General features: G+C 37.7%; 1 protein-coding gene across 1 annotated transcript in view; it reads left to right on the top strand.

The window, feature by feature from the left end:
- The first annotated feature begins 13,315 nt into the window (after positions 1–13,315).
- The window catches only part of WDR37 (WD repeat domain 37), a 1,467,838-nt gene continuing 1,464,796 nt past the window's right edge, over positions 13,316–16,357 (top strand). The window contains exons 1-2 of the mRNA XM_044064684.1: positions 13,316–13,492; positions 14,017–14,193. Coding sequence (XP_043920619.1) covers positions 14,056–14,193 — 138 coding nt within the window. The 5' untranslated portion in view covers positions 13,316–13,492; positions 14,017–14,055. The remainder of the gene's footprint in view (positions 13,493–14,016; positions 14,194–16,357) is intronic.

Below are 16,357 nucleotides of genomic sequence, written 5' to 3'. Positions count from 1 at the left end.
TTGGGGTTAGCAACCATGTATTTAACCTCTTTGATGTAAAAGATTAACTGATTTGGATATTTCATCTGGAATTTGATTTTTTTTCTATTAGGAACCTGCAGTATGGAGATAGTAGTTGTCTTGCTTGTCTTATTTGTATTGGGAGATTTTGAGCAAAGGAAATTTTATTATTATTCCAGGTGAATGTGCCTTTTTTCTTTGCTGCCAGTATGATTTTATTTACATCTTGGTAGTTTAATATTTAATATAGACAGGTCTTGGCTTCAGTGATGTTTGCATTTCCCTCAGGGCTCTGTGGGCTCTCTCTATTGTTATTTGCTGCATTTCTTCAGATTCCTCTAGGAGGGAATTTATTATTTGCTTGATTGTTGGTATTAGATTGTTATGAAGTACAGTTTCAGGTGTTCCTCTGATGATGATATTGTTCCTTCGAGATCTTGCTTCCAGATCTGTTAATTTTGCTTGTAAGTTTTGTATTTCTTTGTCATGGGCATCAGTTTTTTTGAGAAATAGAGTCTATTTTTATTTCATTTTCTATTATTTTGGACTCAGATGTTTCCATTCTGGATATTATTTGGCTGAATGAGTCACCAAAGGTTTGAAATTGTAATGATAAGTCCTTTAATGCTTGCTGGATAGGTAATAAGGCAGATTTTATGTCTTCCAGATTAGCTGGCTGGTCTGTCTTGGATTTATTTGTATTTTTAGAGTTGTCAGTTTGTTTAGTTGTCTTTTGTCTTTTTGAAAATGTGTCTTTCTCAGGTGAGGCTAGTACTGAGAATTTGGTCTTAGTTGTTGTTTTTTCCATATTATTTTCCTCTTTTGACATCTTGCTGTATAGTGTTTTACCAATCTTGCAGTCAGATGCAGGGCCTTAGTAGCACATTGTCATTGCTTAAGCTGTTATTCAGAAATCTTAGTTAATCCTGCTGTTTCTGAGCTGAATCTGTCACTTTTTCTTTCTCTTTTATTTGTTGGATGATATTAGCAGTAAATATCTACAGTTATTTCTGTATTATTAATTCTGCGTTGCCTTCTGGGTTTGTTTTAATCCAGGGTATATCGAGATCTAGGTGATAGCAGTGCTCACAGAACAGCGGCCATTTTGAACTCCGCCTCTATATTAGCTTCTGAACATTAGTTTCTTCTCACTTGCTTATCCATATCTCCCTAACTCTCTTACCAGTTTTTCTTCTGACTCACTGTTTTACCATCTCTCCCTCGACCTAAACTATCTCTAGTCACACTCTACTCCTCATACAATCTACCTCTATTCCTGTCAGCGTCACAACATTCCTCTATATTTTCTTACCTTCAGGTTTACCCGCTATATTCCATAAAACACTGATTGTCATCCCTGACAATCTACTCTCGTGTCTCTTCCCGCTCCGTTCGCCCTGCAGGCTCACTCTGCTCCCCATCCCTGCCCCCAATTCCCACCCACCCCCAGTGCTCCTAAATTTAATCCTCTAAAGCCAGACCCACATCAAATTCGCTCCAATCAAACTACTCATATCATTAACACCCCAACCCCCATTATCTCAACACACCTTCTGTTACCATTCCTCTTCTTCCTCCTTGTTACAACACCCTACCAATTAACAACTCTCCTAACCTGCTCACTAAACTCTACCACCCATTTTCTCCCACTTCTCAAACTGATATAATGCCTACTTCAACTATCCCACATCAATTACAAGTATTTTTCTTACTCTCTCTCTTACCTCTACTAACCACTGCCTATCTCTTAACCTCCTATGAACAACCACTATACTCTAATTTTCTCTTCCCCTCCAAACACACTTCCACACCGCCATTAACTAACTATCCCAACCTTCTTAACTTTATATCCAAACCCAGCTACCAACTAGCCAAATATCATAGACTAGCTCACATTAAGTATACTAACCGAAATGCTAAAAAATGAATAGACCATTGTTGTAAGCCTCTCAACCCTCAACACATAACACTCCTCCTCTCCCTGCTAGATGGCGACATTCACCCTAATACTGGCCCAAACCATAACCTTAACTCTCCAAACAGCAACCCAAATAAAACTAATACACTAACACCTATCAAACCTTCTAACTCACTCTCTATAGCTCACCTCAATATACGCAGCATCTGCAATAAAATTACTCAACTTCATGCCCTTTTAGATGTCCACCTATCTGACATCCTTTGCCTATCTGAAACTTGGCTAAAACTTACTGTTAAGGACAATGAAGTTACCCCACCAGGCTACAAGATTATTAGACTAGACCGCACAGCCAAAAAGGGAGGAGGGGTAGCAATCCTCTATAAAGCAGAGCTACAAGTTAGCACTGTAAATCTTTGCCCACCTTCAGACAATAGTGCTGAAATACTTATCACTAAATTTCAAATCAACACACAGAAGGCTATAAATATTATTTGTATATACCTTCCTCCAGGAAATAATATCGGTACACTCGAGAATATCCTTAACTGGCTTTCCATAAATTTCCCACAAGAAACCATAGTCCTAGGAGACTTTAATATAGACTGGAATACCTGTAGTACTCCACACCCAACCACCCATATCAACCTTTATGGCTTCTCACAAACTATTGACTCCCCTACCAGAACTAATAGACCCAACAATAAAGAAAGTACCTTGGACTGGATACTTACTAATTGTCCCCATCACGCATACAAAGTAGGAACCCTCCCAGATGACCTAAGTGACCATTCACTAACTTATATTATCAGACACAAAACCAACCTAACTTTCCCTTTCTCATACAGAACACTTCGCACCAAAAAGCAATTTAACCCGGAACTTTTCCAAACTGAACTCAAACAATGTAATTGGTCACCATTAAAATCTCTCCCAATCAGTGAAGCAGTGGATTACTTTAATTCTACATTCCTAACCATCCTGGACCATTACGCCCCATCACGCTCTGTTAGAAATAAAACTAAACCAGCCCCTTGGCTCACTAATAATACTAGGCAAAAAATCCTTCTTAGAAACAAATCCTGGTCTAAATGGCGTTCTACTAAAAAGCCTTCAGATCACCAAATCTTTAGACAACATAGAAATAATACAAAAAAAGCCATCCTGTTAGACAAAAAGAACTTTTACCTACAGCACTCCTACCACAAGGAACCAAAAAAGTTTTGGACTAGCATTAACAAACTTCTATACCCAGGTCAATCAATCACTCCCAACCCATCTGGCTCCAACTCTGACAGTCCCTCTCAAACTGCTAATGCCTTCAATTCTTTCTTCACAGACACTATCCAAAATCTTGCTAGCCATCTATCTCCTGATACCTCAAATCTGCCTACTTCTACCACTGTCCCACCCCAACCATTTCATATACAACCAGTACCTACTTCCTTCATTTGCTCCCTTCTCCAAAGACTAAAACCTACCACCCCCTCAGCAGACCAACTCCCAGCAGAATTCCTACAAAAAGGAGCTAAAGCCATTGCTTACCCCATTTCCATTCTGATCAACAGAACCATAAGTGAAGGAACTATCCCACCCATCTGGAAAATTTCCCATATTATCCCACTACATAAAGGGGGACACTCCAATGACTACTCTAACTTTCGTCCTATAGCTCTGCTATTCCCTCTTGCAAAAATTATGGAAAAATGCATCCATAAGTAACTACTAGACCACCTTTTCCATAACAACTTGCGTGCCAACTTTCAACATGGATTCAGACCTTTTTATAGTACCACCACTGCCCTACTATCCTTCACAGACAGCATCAATAAAAACCGTAACAATAATATTCTTTCCTCCACAATCTTCATTGATTTATCTAAAGCCTTTGATATGGTTAATCACCAACTCCTCCTACACATACTAAAATCCCTTTCACTTGATCCACTAGTCATAAATTGGTTCAAATCTTACCTTGAAAACCAGCAACAGGCTGTACTTTGGCAAAATAAACTTTCTAATAATCTTCCTATTTCCCTTGGTGTTCCACAGGGCTCCATTTTAGGCCCATTCCTATTTTCCATTTATATTAATGACCTTCAATCAGCAATCCCACACACCACCTGCATTCAATATGCAGATGACTGTACTATTATCTGTACAGCCACTTTTCAAACTGAACTTAAATCTCTTACCCAAAAAGCTTTCAACACTATAGAACAATGGTTCTCTAACCGCTGCCTCCTCCTTAACCCCCAAAAAACTAAACTGTTACTCTTTACACCAACTCGAAACTTCACCCCTATTCATCTCACACTCACATCTAATGATGGCAATGTCATTTCTCCCGACACAACCACTAAACTCTTAGGAATAACAATAGATAACAACCTCAACTTTGATAGTCATATAAACAGTACAATAAAATCAGTGAACAAAAAACTGGGATCCCTTTACAGAATCAAACCCTTTCTTACACCAGTGGCTAGGACCACTATAGCCAGAACCCGCTTAATCTCAACTCTACTCTATGCTTCCCCTATATACACTAATCTTTCAAAAAATAACCTCAACAAACTGGCAACATCCTACAATAATATTGCTAGATTTGCTACAGGCTCTCCCTTCAGAACTCATCACTGTCCGAACCTAAAACAACTAGACTGGCTAGAATTTTTTAACCATCTTCAATTTCTCCAACTTGCCATTGTCCACAAGTCCCTACATCAACCCACCAACACTCCAATACTCTCTAACATCATTAAACCTTACAAAAATCTAAAGAACTTACGCTCCTCAAACAAACTGCTGATCAGCACTTCAAGATCCAGTAACTCATCAGGTGACTCATTGTACTGTAACTCTGTAGGAAAGCTATGGAATTTACTACCCACTGAACTTACAACTCAAATTTCTCTTTCACTCTTTAAAAATAAACTAAAGCTATTTCTTAAGACACACTGGCTATGCAGCTGTACTAACCCTGACTAACTTCTTTCCTTTTAAACTAATAATTACTCTGATACTCATAATATTACCCTAGAGCAGCAAAATACCATATTATTGCAAATAAAATTTATGTATATACTGCATATTGACCATCTCTTGTACATTACCCATTGACGCTTACTCCTAATGTTATCCTCACTGACTATTGTATTTTAATATTGTATTTGAATATATAACAAAAAAATTAATTATGTTTTTATTATAATTGTAGTTTTTAGTTTGATCTGTTATGACTTTTGTATTTTTTAATTTTATCTATTATGACATTTATATTTCTTTTTGTATGTCTTTCTTTGAGCTTTTCTCCCCGGGCCTCTACTGAAAATGGACATGTATCCAGCTAGACTAGCCCGGTCAACAAATGTAAAATAAAAATAAAAATAAATAAATAAATAAAACAAGACATATCACTCTACAGCACATGCTTTCCCAAGCTTCCACCAGTGTGAATTGGCCTTTCTACAGGTGATCTAGGGTCAGATGATTTGGTTCTAACTGCTTGAATGAATGAATCAATATTATGAATCAATATTTTGTAGATATTTCAGTTAGTTTTTACACTAAACTTTCTCAGACTGTAATTTTCTAAATGACCGAATATTTAATGCATTAGGCTATGAGTTGGAAATTCAACCACGGGTGATTGAGACTCATGCCTGGTACTCAGGCATAAATGGATAGTTGCTATGCTTCATCAAATAAGATTCACCCCCAGGGATCTCCTTGGTTGTACCATGTGTAGAGGTAATAGATAGTGATTTAAATATGGTGACTGAGCAGTGGAATTATGTTTTGTGAAAATTATATATGCATCACTAATATAGTGTAGTAATTATTACTCTAGGCTTGACTCCAGTCAAGGACAGTTGAAGTGATTTAATAATCTATGCTCTGTAGTTTAGTTTTTTAGTAATGAAGTGCTTGGTTGTATTTGTCCTAACTGACTATTCTCAAATAATAAAGCAATAAAGCCCAGGCTACCATATCATATGCAATGATAGGCCTCATAGAAAAGGAGGTGGCATAGCAATTATCTACCCCTCCACTCTCACTTTTACTCCACTGACTAACCCCATCCCAACTTATGCTAATGCAGAAATGACTGTGGGCTTTTTAAAACTTAACAACTACAAATCCATCTGCATCTGCTCCATCTACATCCCACCTGGAGACAATACCAAAACTCTAGAAGACATCCTCTTTGGTTTAGCTCAAACATCAAAAATGAAACCTACATTCTTGGTGATGTAAATATTAACTGGGCCTCCATCCTCATAGATACCCCAACTCACTCTATCAACCTCTACAATTTCACCCAACTAATAGACCTCCCTACCAGGCCAAACAAAGATGGTTCCTTCGGTACCATCCTAGACTGGATACTAACAACACACCCCAACCATATCTCCAAAGCCGGTATAATACCAGACCCCCTAGGAGACCACTTATCAGCCTTCACAGACCGCCTACCCTCCCACATAGAAAAACAACACCTATTCAAGCAATCCCGTAACCTGTCTTCCTTCAACCCCAAAATCTTCTCTGAATGCCTCAAGGTTACTAATTAGTCTCCACTGAAAAGCCTTCCACTAGATAATGCTGTCACATATTTTAATCAAACTTTCCTTACCTTACTTGATTAACTAGCCCCTTTACAAACCAAACGTATCAAAACTAATCCCTGCCCCTGGCTATCCCAAGAAACAAAACTGATAATGAATCAAAGAAACAAAAAGTGGAAACTGTACCAAAAACAAAAAAAAGAAAACAGCACCCTCCAAGAATATAAACATCTTTGTAACCTGGCCAAACAATCAATAACAAAAGATCGCAAAAACTACTACTACAATCAGCAATACAAGCACTCAAACAATCCAAAGAAATTCTGGACGTCCATCTCCTCAATACTCAGCCCTGGTAATAATACCAACCCCTGCCCCAATCCTAACCTCTCAAGCCCTGAGACAGCCACTAACTTCAACACATTTTTCATTGATTGCATAGCTAAATTACCCTCCACTTAGCCCAATCCATCCACCAATACTACCCCCTCACCCTGCCCCCAAACCCCCTCACCCCCCCATTCTCCCTTAAACCTGTCTCCACCATTACTATAAAAAGACTACTCCAAAAGCTAAAACCATGCCGCAATGCCCCTGACAACCTTCCAGCAAAATTTCTTCAAATATCAGCCGAATCAATAGCCTACCCCATATCCATTCTCATAAATAGATCCATTCAGGAATCCTATGTACCAACCATCTGGCGTCATGCATTCATAATTCCTCTCCACAAAGGTGGTAAGAACACAGACACTACCAACTTCAGACCCATAGCTATACTCTATCCTCTCTCTAAAATTCTAGAGAAAACCATCCACTCCCAGCTCATGCCCTACCTAACCCAGCATAAACTCCTCTCTCCAACCCAGCATGGCTTCCACCCTGGCCACAGCACCATGACAGCCCTCCTTTCCTTCCTTGAAACAGTCAACCTAGCACATGATAGTGGCAGATATGTATCTTCTCTATTTCTTGACCTCTCAAAGGCATTCGACACAATCTCTCATTCCCTTCTCCTGTCCCAGCTCTCACACTTGCACCTATCTCCCTCAACCCTAGACTGGTTCTCCAGCTACCTTTCCATGCACCAACAGGCTGTACAATCGAAAGAAGCAACCTCCCCTTTCTTACCGACACCCACAGGAGTTCCTCAAGGATCAGTACTTGGCCCTCTTCTCTTCAACTTATTCATTAACAACTTCCACCTCTCCATCCCTGAAGCCTCAGTCATCCAATACGCTGATGACTCCACCATCATCTGCTCAGCCTCCTGCCCCTCCAAACTTCTACTCAATACCCAAACAGCCTTCTCCAAAACTGAATCATGGATGCAATCCCATCACCTTGCCCTAAATGCCAACAAAACAAAACTAATGATATTCACACCCACCAAAACCTCCCAATTCAACAAGGTCCAATTTTCCATCAAAAGCCACAATAACACCCCTCTAGAAATTGTTCCTAGTACCAAGCTACTTGGCATTACCATCAATGAAAACCTAAAATTTGACAGCCACATCCTCTCTACAATCAAAAAATCCACCAGAAAATTGGTCTCCTCTACAGACATAGCTGCTACCTTACTCCCTCCTCCCATCATACCCTCACATCTACCTTCCTTCTCCCTTCTCTCTTGTACGGTGTTCCCCTATTCTCCAACCTACAACTTGGCCTCTGTTCTAAACTCAAAGCTTGTTACAACAAAATCTGCAAATTTGCAGCCAATTCTAAGAACTCTTCCCGTCACTGTCACTCCCTACACACCCTAAGCTGGCTAGAACTCCACAACCACCTAAAGTACCTACAACTTACAACAGCCCACAAACTCAGCTTTAAACCAACAGAATGCCCCTCTCTTGCAAAATCACTAACACCATACACACCTACCCACACCCTGAGATCTAAAGGCCAAAACCTCCTACATGTACACAAACCCATACACCCACCTGGCAAACTATTGCTATCCCACACCATAGCCAAACTATGGAACAATCTTCCCACACCACTATGTAATATACCTAATCATAACAACTTCAAATCCATGTTTCTCTCCCATCTTTCCTCCAAATGGGAAAGTCCTTAACATGCTCCCACCTAAAACACCCACACTACTAACTCCACACCTAAAATCATCATTTCTTTGCCAACTTTAACAATTTTCAAAGGTCTTGCTCAGAGCATCTTTCCAAAAATCTTTTGCATGCGTGTCTCTGGTCTACCTTACACATATTCTCAAACTGACTTGCTCTTAATTGCAAAGCAGTGTGTATATATTATTTGTAAAACCGTTACTCCTGTACAGACTAATATTGACACATGCAACTCACTTTATCTATTATTTATGTGGCAACTCTCTGTAATTCTGCCTTTTGTAAGTTTACAAATTCCTGTACTTACATCATATAATGATGCAAATTTTGTATATTTAGATATATTCTAATGCTGCAAATCTATGTACTTTATATTATGTACCGGAGCTTTTCTCCTCGGGTCTCCACTGAAAATGGGCCACAAGCCCAGCTGGACTAACCCGGTTAACAAACAAACAAACAAACAAACAAACAAACAAACAAACAAACAAACAATAAATAAATAAAAATGTGACTTGTTACAGTAAGACTGCATGATTTCTTTTTTATGGCTTGGCTCTTACCAAAAATCATTACACATCTGTTTGAATTTTGTTTTTATGGACATTGCCTTCTTTACCTTTAAATTCTATTTCTGTTTCTGTATTGTAAAATTCCTGATGCTAAATTTACCATTGTATCCCTTTTATTCCTTGTTAACAAGCTATGTCATGCTATTGGAAGATTTCTGAGTTATTTCTACTCCCTTGGTCTTTTTCTTCTGTCAGTTCCCTTGTCCACTGGGAACCCTGCAATGTTGGGTATTATGTTCTTGACTTGTGCTGAGGTTTTTTTTTTTTCCTTTCTGTAGACTGGTCTTGTTTTTACCTCAAGTCTCTTCCTTCTCTGAGATTACTGTGTTTTGATACTGGCATAAGTAGAAGTGTTTAATAGTGAAGCATTTGCTCCTTCTGGTCATGGGAGTTGCTTTACACAATTTCCTTAGTCCACTTGAGGTACCTGTAATATTTTTAAGTCATTTTTTTTAGAGTTGTCAAGTTTTTTCCTCTTTTTGAAGATATGAAATTTCCCTTTTATGCCTCACTGTTCTTCAAGCTCCATAGTTTAATATTAGTTAATTGGGAATCTTTAACTATCTGCTTTTTTCCCTCTTCTTCTGAAGCTGATGTATGGAAATTATCTATTTACTGCACGACATTAGAAAGCATCCTTTTGCCACCTAGGCTCCCTCATGAATCCTCATCCTCCTGATGTGAATTTCTTCCTTATTTCAGATCTGTGCTCATGAAGAAATGTCCATACTGTTGTCATATTCTTTTACTTCTTTTATGTTTACAGCTGGATGCTAGACAGTTATCATTGGCTTTTGTTTGTTGCAATTGTTAAAAAATCATATTGAATGTTTTTTTTTCTTGCTGATGTTGTCATATCTCCATATGTTTACAGCTGGAAGTCAGATAGTTGCAAATAGCTATACTTTTCAGAAGCTATAGGTAAATATCACATGTTGCTTTTTTACCTTCTTAAACTTCTTATCTTCCCCTGTTGACAGAGACCTGCAATGACATGCTTAATTTTTGGAGACAGGTCTAAAACATCTGTTTCATCAATGAAATATCAGTTTCTTACTGTTTAAACTTATGGGATGTGGACCCTAAGTGTTTGCCTTGACAGCACTGGTGCTAGCTTTTTATACTACTTCTTTTTGGGAAGCAGACCTTATGTATCTCATTACATATATGAATGTCACAGTGCTTACCTCATAAGCAACATTCAGACCCCAAATATCTGCCTCATCAATAAACTACCATACCGAAGTGTCTGCATTACCAGTATAATGACATTCCTTTATGGGTTTAGATCATTACTTTTTGGGCAGCAGGAAAGATCCCCAAGCTTACATCTCACCAGTATTGTACTTCTACTCTTATTCTTTCCTGACTGGGTATTATATGTAATGCAAATCATTTGTGATGTCAGCCCTTTATTTATAATGAGTCTTTTGTTCTTTGTTAACCACATATCTACTATTATATATTATTATAGTACTATATAGTGTTATTATTATATTATATTATATTATACTATATTATATGATACTATAATATATTGTATTATATTATATTATATTATATTATATTATATTATATTATATTATATTATATTATATTATATTATATTAGTTCTCCTTCACAGGGTGGTGTTGCTACTTGAATTCCCTCTGAATAACACTTCAGTTCTCTCTGATTACCTATGTCAGTACCAAAATCAGCTATCTATTTTTTCCTGTCATACCTACTGATTATCAAGCCTATCCCATCAGTCTATTCCATTTGCTCTGCCATCCTGGGTATCACCTAGTGAAGGTTAGAGATGACCAGAGCAACTATCATCCAGGTAGCTATGGAAATAATTTGTGCCTTTGCCTGTAACCTCTAAATCAGGGAATTTATTATGGCCCTAACTGCACCCCTGGTGTTGATGTGATCACCCGCATCACAGCTGGAGCATCTTTTGCCCCGTCCCCATGTATGCTTCCTCCCACAAACATGCCTATGAAGGCTACCATTCTTAGCTTGGGATTGCAAAGCCCACATCCCCCAGTCTTTAGCCATTAGTGTTATGCAATCCTTCACGTATACTCTCACAATTAACTGACCAGAAACCACCATCTCCTTCTCACAGAATGGCAAAAAAAAAACCACCTACAAGAAAAATGGCAAATGGCCAGAAATTTTAGGATAGAAACATTTACTAAGTTTCCTTTAATAGTTACATAAAGGAAACCTTTTGCATCTGAAATACTTAAACATACCTTTCAACTCTCCAGTTTTGCAGAATATCTAGATTTTTGCCTCATATTTTTGATCTGCTCTTCATAAAGTTTTGGTTTTCTGTCAAATTATTTGATATCATTGAAGACTGAAGTCAGAAAATAATGACAGACAGAGTTTCAGACTTCATACCCTTCAAAAACTTCATGCAAATACAAAACCTGCTACTCTATCAACTTTTGAAGTTTACACGAGCAATATTTAAAAACTGTGCTATTTTTGGGTCTTTGTATCTCCTTATTTATGGCTCTGTCCAGATTTCTTGCTCTAAGAGCTTGAGAGGTATATTCTTAAGTATTACATGAAACAGCATAAATGAATCAAATTCCACAAGAAGGAGCCTGTATTTTGTCATTTTCAATGCTTATAATATATACAGTGGAGGCTCACTAATAAATTATTAAAACAAAGTTACATGCCGTATAAGGAATGCTGTATATATTTACATTTTTACACCTTAAGATATTGTTGTATAAAAAGTAAATTTATTTTGGCATACAAAGCATTTTATGCCAAGTCCGGTTTGTAAAATTAGATATTAACCTTTATCAGACAAGTTGTGTCATATGAAGTAAGTAAATGAATTTACAAACACAACTTTTAGGGCAAGATTTGGACAATCACATATTATATTAAGATTACCCGAATTATGGAACAATTTCTCACCACATATTATGTTATCTGAGTCCTTAAATATATTCTAAGTTTGTTTGCATCTTAATTTACATCCTTACCGCTTCAAACTTTCTTTTATCACTACTCAAAATAAACAATTTAACTTTTGCTCTACTATCCATCTTTACCATCTATCTACACCTTCACTCCACTTTCCTGCCAATAGCCCCTAAACACCTTAGGAATACTGCTAGGTTATTGTTTTCTTCAGTATATTACCTGTAGTGTTTAATAATACAATCACTTGACTAGTTTGTAAGCTTTACCTGTATAAATCTGTATATAACCTGTGTTTGTACACCTTTTCAACTATTGTATATTACTGTCTCTTTCCTTCTTGTGAATATTGCTTGTAACTTCTAATTGTTTTTATAATTTATATACTGTTTTATATTTTATGTACTGTTATACTGTGGAGCTTTTTGCTGCCTCACAGCAAGAGGTTCTCCGTTCGATCCTCGGCTGGGGTGCCTTCTGTCCTGTCTGCATGTCCTACATCCCAAAGACATGCTGCAGGTGGATTCTGCCATTCAATAGGAAGATACCGTGGAGCTTTTCTCCCCAGGCCTCCACTGAAAATGGGTTCCTTGGCCCAGTGAACTTTCCCAGTAAACAAATGCCATTAAATAACTAAATTTATATTATATTATAAATATATATATTTATTTAAATACTGTCTGTTTATTTTAACTGTGGAGCTTTTTAACTGTGGAGCTTTTCTCCCCGGTCCTCTGCTGAAAATGGACCTACGTCCAGTCGGACACTCCTGGTCAACAAATATAAATAAATAAATAAATAAATAAAATAAATATTCGGAAATAGCCTTGATTACTAGGTAGGGGTTTTGGCATATGGTCCTGAACAAAGGGAATCAGTGTTCCTAGATGGTTATTGGCTTCAATGAACACTGAAACCAAACATGAAATCCAGTCATGTTAACTAGTTGTGGGTAACCTGCAAAATCTCACATTTCCATAAAAATGTCCCACTTTGGCCATTTGAAAATGTGGCAGCCCTAAAAACTTGCATATCTGAAGCTACAGAACAGCAGAAATAAATAAAACACTTCAGCAGAAGACACTTTTCCCTTTCTTTAAGCTTTGCAAAAAAAAAAAAAAAAAACCTCCTGTCCAGAAGGGGGAGAAATACACTATGATTTTTGCACCATGACTTGGGCCCTTTTCTTTCCCGTTATAGGGCGTGATGCGATTTAACCTTTCACCGTAACAGGGCTATGTTTCCGGATGTGAGGAAAGAGGATGTCATTTAGTAAAATCAAAATAATGTATTGCTAGGGTGCGTCTCGGTGTTTTTTAAGTTGAAAACGTATTATGTTGCTACATATTTAAACAAATGTTTGTAACAGTTTTCCCTGCTGAGTTGATTTGTTAGCCAGAACCTCATGTAAGTTAGTAGGCTAAACTTGCATTTAGGCATTTATCCTCTTGAATTAGTTTTGTAGAAAATGAAGCTGTTGCTGCAAAAATTATAAGTTTGTTCCTTGCATGATATAGTACGTAGTGTGAAATGACTTGCAGGTAGCTAGCTACCTGTTGTAAATGTGAAGTCACTCAAACATGCCGCCTATGGGTGCAAGTGTCTTATTACTGTGAATTGTCAGTACTGTAAACAATGCATAATTTTTGCTTTCTTTCACTGGTTTATTTACCCAGGGTATGCCTAGCAATCTATTAGCTAAGGTTATACCTGTCTGAAGTTACAGCGTTATTTTATTACGATCTGATAAAACTAGCACGTTTACTGGTGTCACATAGTTGGATACATTGTCTTCATTGTAAATTGCATGGAATTCAATTGTCTCTGTATTTTTACGTTTTTTCATAGTCCTAATATGTGAGAAGCATGCGATTCTTCACCATTTCAATGTCATCAAATGTGGCATAATTGCTGTCATCGCTGTTATTTAGATTCCTTTAAAAGATTGGTAAAGACGTTTTCAGGAAGTGATGCCAGCTGAAAGTGGAAGCAGTGCAGCCGCACGACAGTCAAAACAGAAGCGCAAGTCTCACAGCCTTTCCATTCGAAGAACTAATAGTTCTGAACAAGAGCGTGCAGGGTTGCAGAGAGAAATGTTGGAAGGACAGGTCAGTCAGTCACTGGTGAAAAAGAAATTATAACTATCTGCATGTTGTTGCATTGCTGCGTATTCATTTTCACACAGGTTATAATTGAAAAGTTGGTTCTTGTCATCGCAGGTACAGTGTTAGAACACCTCTTAGAAAACGTAGGTCGCGATTAGTTGATTTTTTTTGTTAAAGTTGATAATTACCACTTTTGTTTGCTACGAAATCGCATTGTGTTTGTCAAATAGCCCGTGTCTATAAACGTTAGAAGTGTACTGTTAGATTAAATTGCAAGTCTTAATGTATCACTTAGTGCTGAAAATGCCACAGTGTTTGAGTTGTTGGCAAGGAGGCTGAGATCAAAGACCTGTCAGGATTTCACTCATTCGTTGTTTGTATTACCTATTGTACACTCTCTGTAACGGTAGCAGGAACGTTTGTGCAAGTGCAGCATAACAGTGAGCGGTTTGTTATTTTGCAACTTTTTTCTGTCAACGGTTAAATTAGACATAAACGTTTTTTAAGCAGATTGGATTGTCTTGTAGGTAGTGTTCTGTCAGACTGAATTGACAATCTTAAGCCAGCAAATGAAAATGCATGCAACATCAGATTTAGAAATTTGTGTTTGAATGCATTGAAAGACATGTAGTGACTGGTAAAGACAATATTATGACAGTAGCCATCTCCACCTTTGGTATTTTGATTAGAGCTAGTATTTGTTTTGTTAGTTCTATGACTAGAAAGCTTACTTGAGCACAGGTATTCTTTCTACAGTTAGCAAAATTTACGTGTGTCTCTCTACTGTCATGCTGAGACACAGGAGCGGCCTTAGGTCAACTGGTGCCCTAGGCAAAAGGGCACCACGGCACCCCCCCACCCAGTGCCTCCATCCTGGTCTACCTACACCAAATAAATACTGGAAAAGTGCCCCCACTAAAGCGGCGCCCTAGGCGGCTGCCTAGTTGGCCTATGCCTGAGGCCAGCTATGCGAGACATCACTCTGTGATAACAGTTGTTGCATTGTTTCATTCCTTTATTTGATGTTTTTCTAGTTAGTGGTTGTAATGGACTCTCTTATCAAGTCTTCAACATACAGTGCACTTATGTTTTATATACTTGCTTTCTTTCTTCTGGACTCCTAAATGGATTGATGCAAGTCGACTCCTTTAGTCTTAACCCATATTGTTCTGTTTATAAAACTCAACTGATGTAAAATGACAGTACAAGCAATTGAATGTTTAGGCAAGTGAACAGCAGTATGAAACAGTAATGAGTAATGCAACATGGACTAAACATCATTTTATAACAGTGGCAGTTTCACTTTACTGATGGTGAACACGTAGTTGCCTAACTTCCACATTCTAATGATTGTCCCAACCAAAATATCTCTTGGTTTTTCATTTCTAAATAAAACTGACTATTTAGTACCACTAACCTTACTTTAGTTAATTTACTGAGCAAATGTTTATAAGCGTTGCTGCCCCTAGCAAGGAACATGAGTTGCCTGAAAAGCTGTGTTATTTTCACAGAATTACTGGAATAATACCCGCATTAAAGAACTGCACAATCAAAGCTGTATAGTTTTTAAGATGGTATTGTGTGTATGAGAACTTAATTGAGGCAGTTCTTAAGATGGTATTCTGCAGATTAGGATGTAAATGAGGTACGGTAATGAGTATTTGTTTCCACACCCGTAAGCGGAAATTAAGGCATTAGAGTATAGTGTTGAAGGTACTGCAGTAGTTATGTTTGAAGATTGATTATGTGTTTTTGAATGTTAGAAATGGACTGTGCTAGCTTGGGCATTTATATAGGAGTAGTGGGTGCAGAGGTTTGTGTAAAGTATTAAGTTTTAACACTGGTGAAGTGGAATGGCAAATGATCTGGTTTCCTTTTTTTCTTGGCAGTGTCTTGATTTGGACAAGTGAAAACTGGAAGACTGAGCACCTATGTCATAAAAACATGATGCAAGAAGCAGTATTTGATGTGCATGCAAGAGACTGGTGTAGGTCACTATTATGCAAAAGACTGAGTGCATGTACATGTTGCTTTTTAGGCTGATTACTATGGGGGGGTAGCTTGTTTTAATATTTAGAATTTTTATTTATGTATTTATTTATTTATTGCTTTTGTTTACTGGAGATGTCTGACTGGGTACATAGCCTCATTTTTAACAGATGCCCAA

This window comes from Protopterus annectens, chromosome 3.part0 (genome assembly GCF_019279795.1).
Source record: "Protopterus annectens isolate FY-2018-M chromosome 3.part0, PAN1.0, whole genome shotgun sequence".
In the NCBI taxonomy this organism is placed as follows: Eukaryota; Metazoa; Chordata; order Ceratodontiformes; family Protopteridae; genus Protopterus; species Protopterus annectens.
The sequence above is the reverse complement of the archived record's forward strand: the minus strand, read 5'-3'. Positions and strand labels throughout refer to the sequence as shown.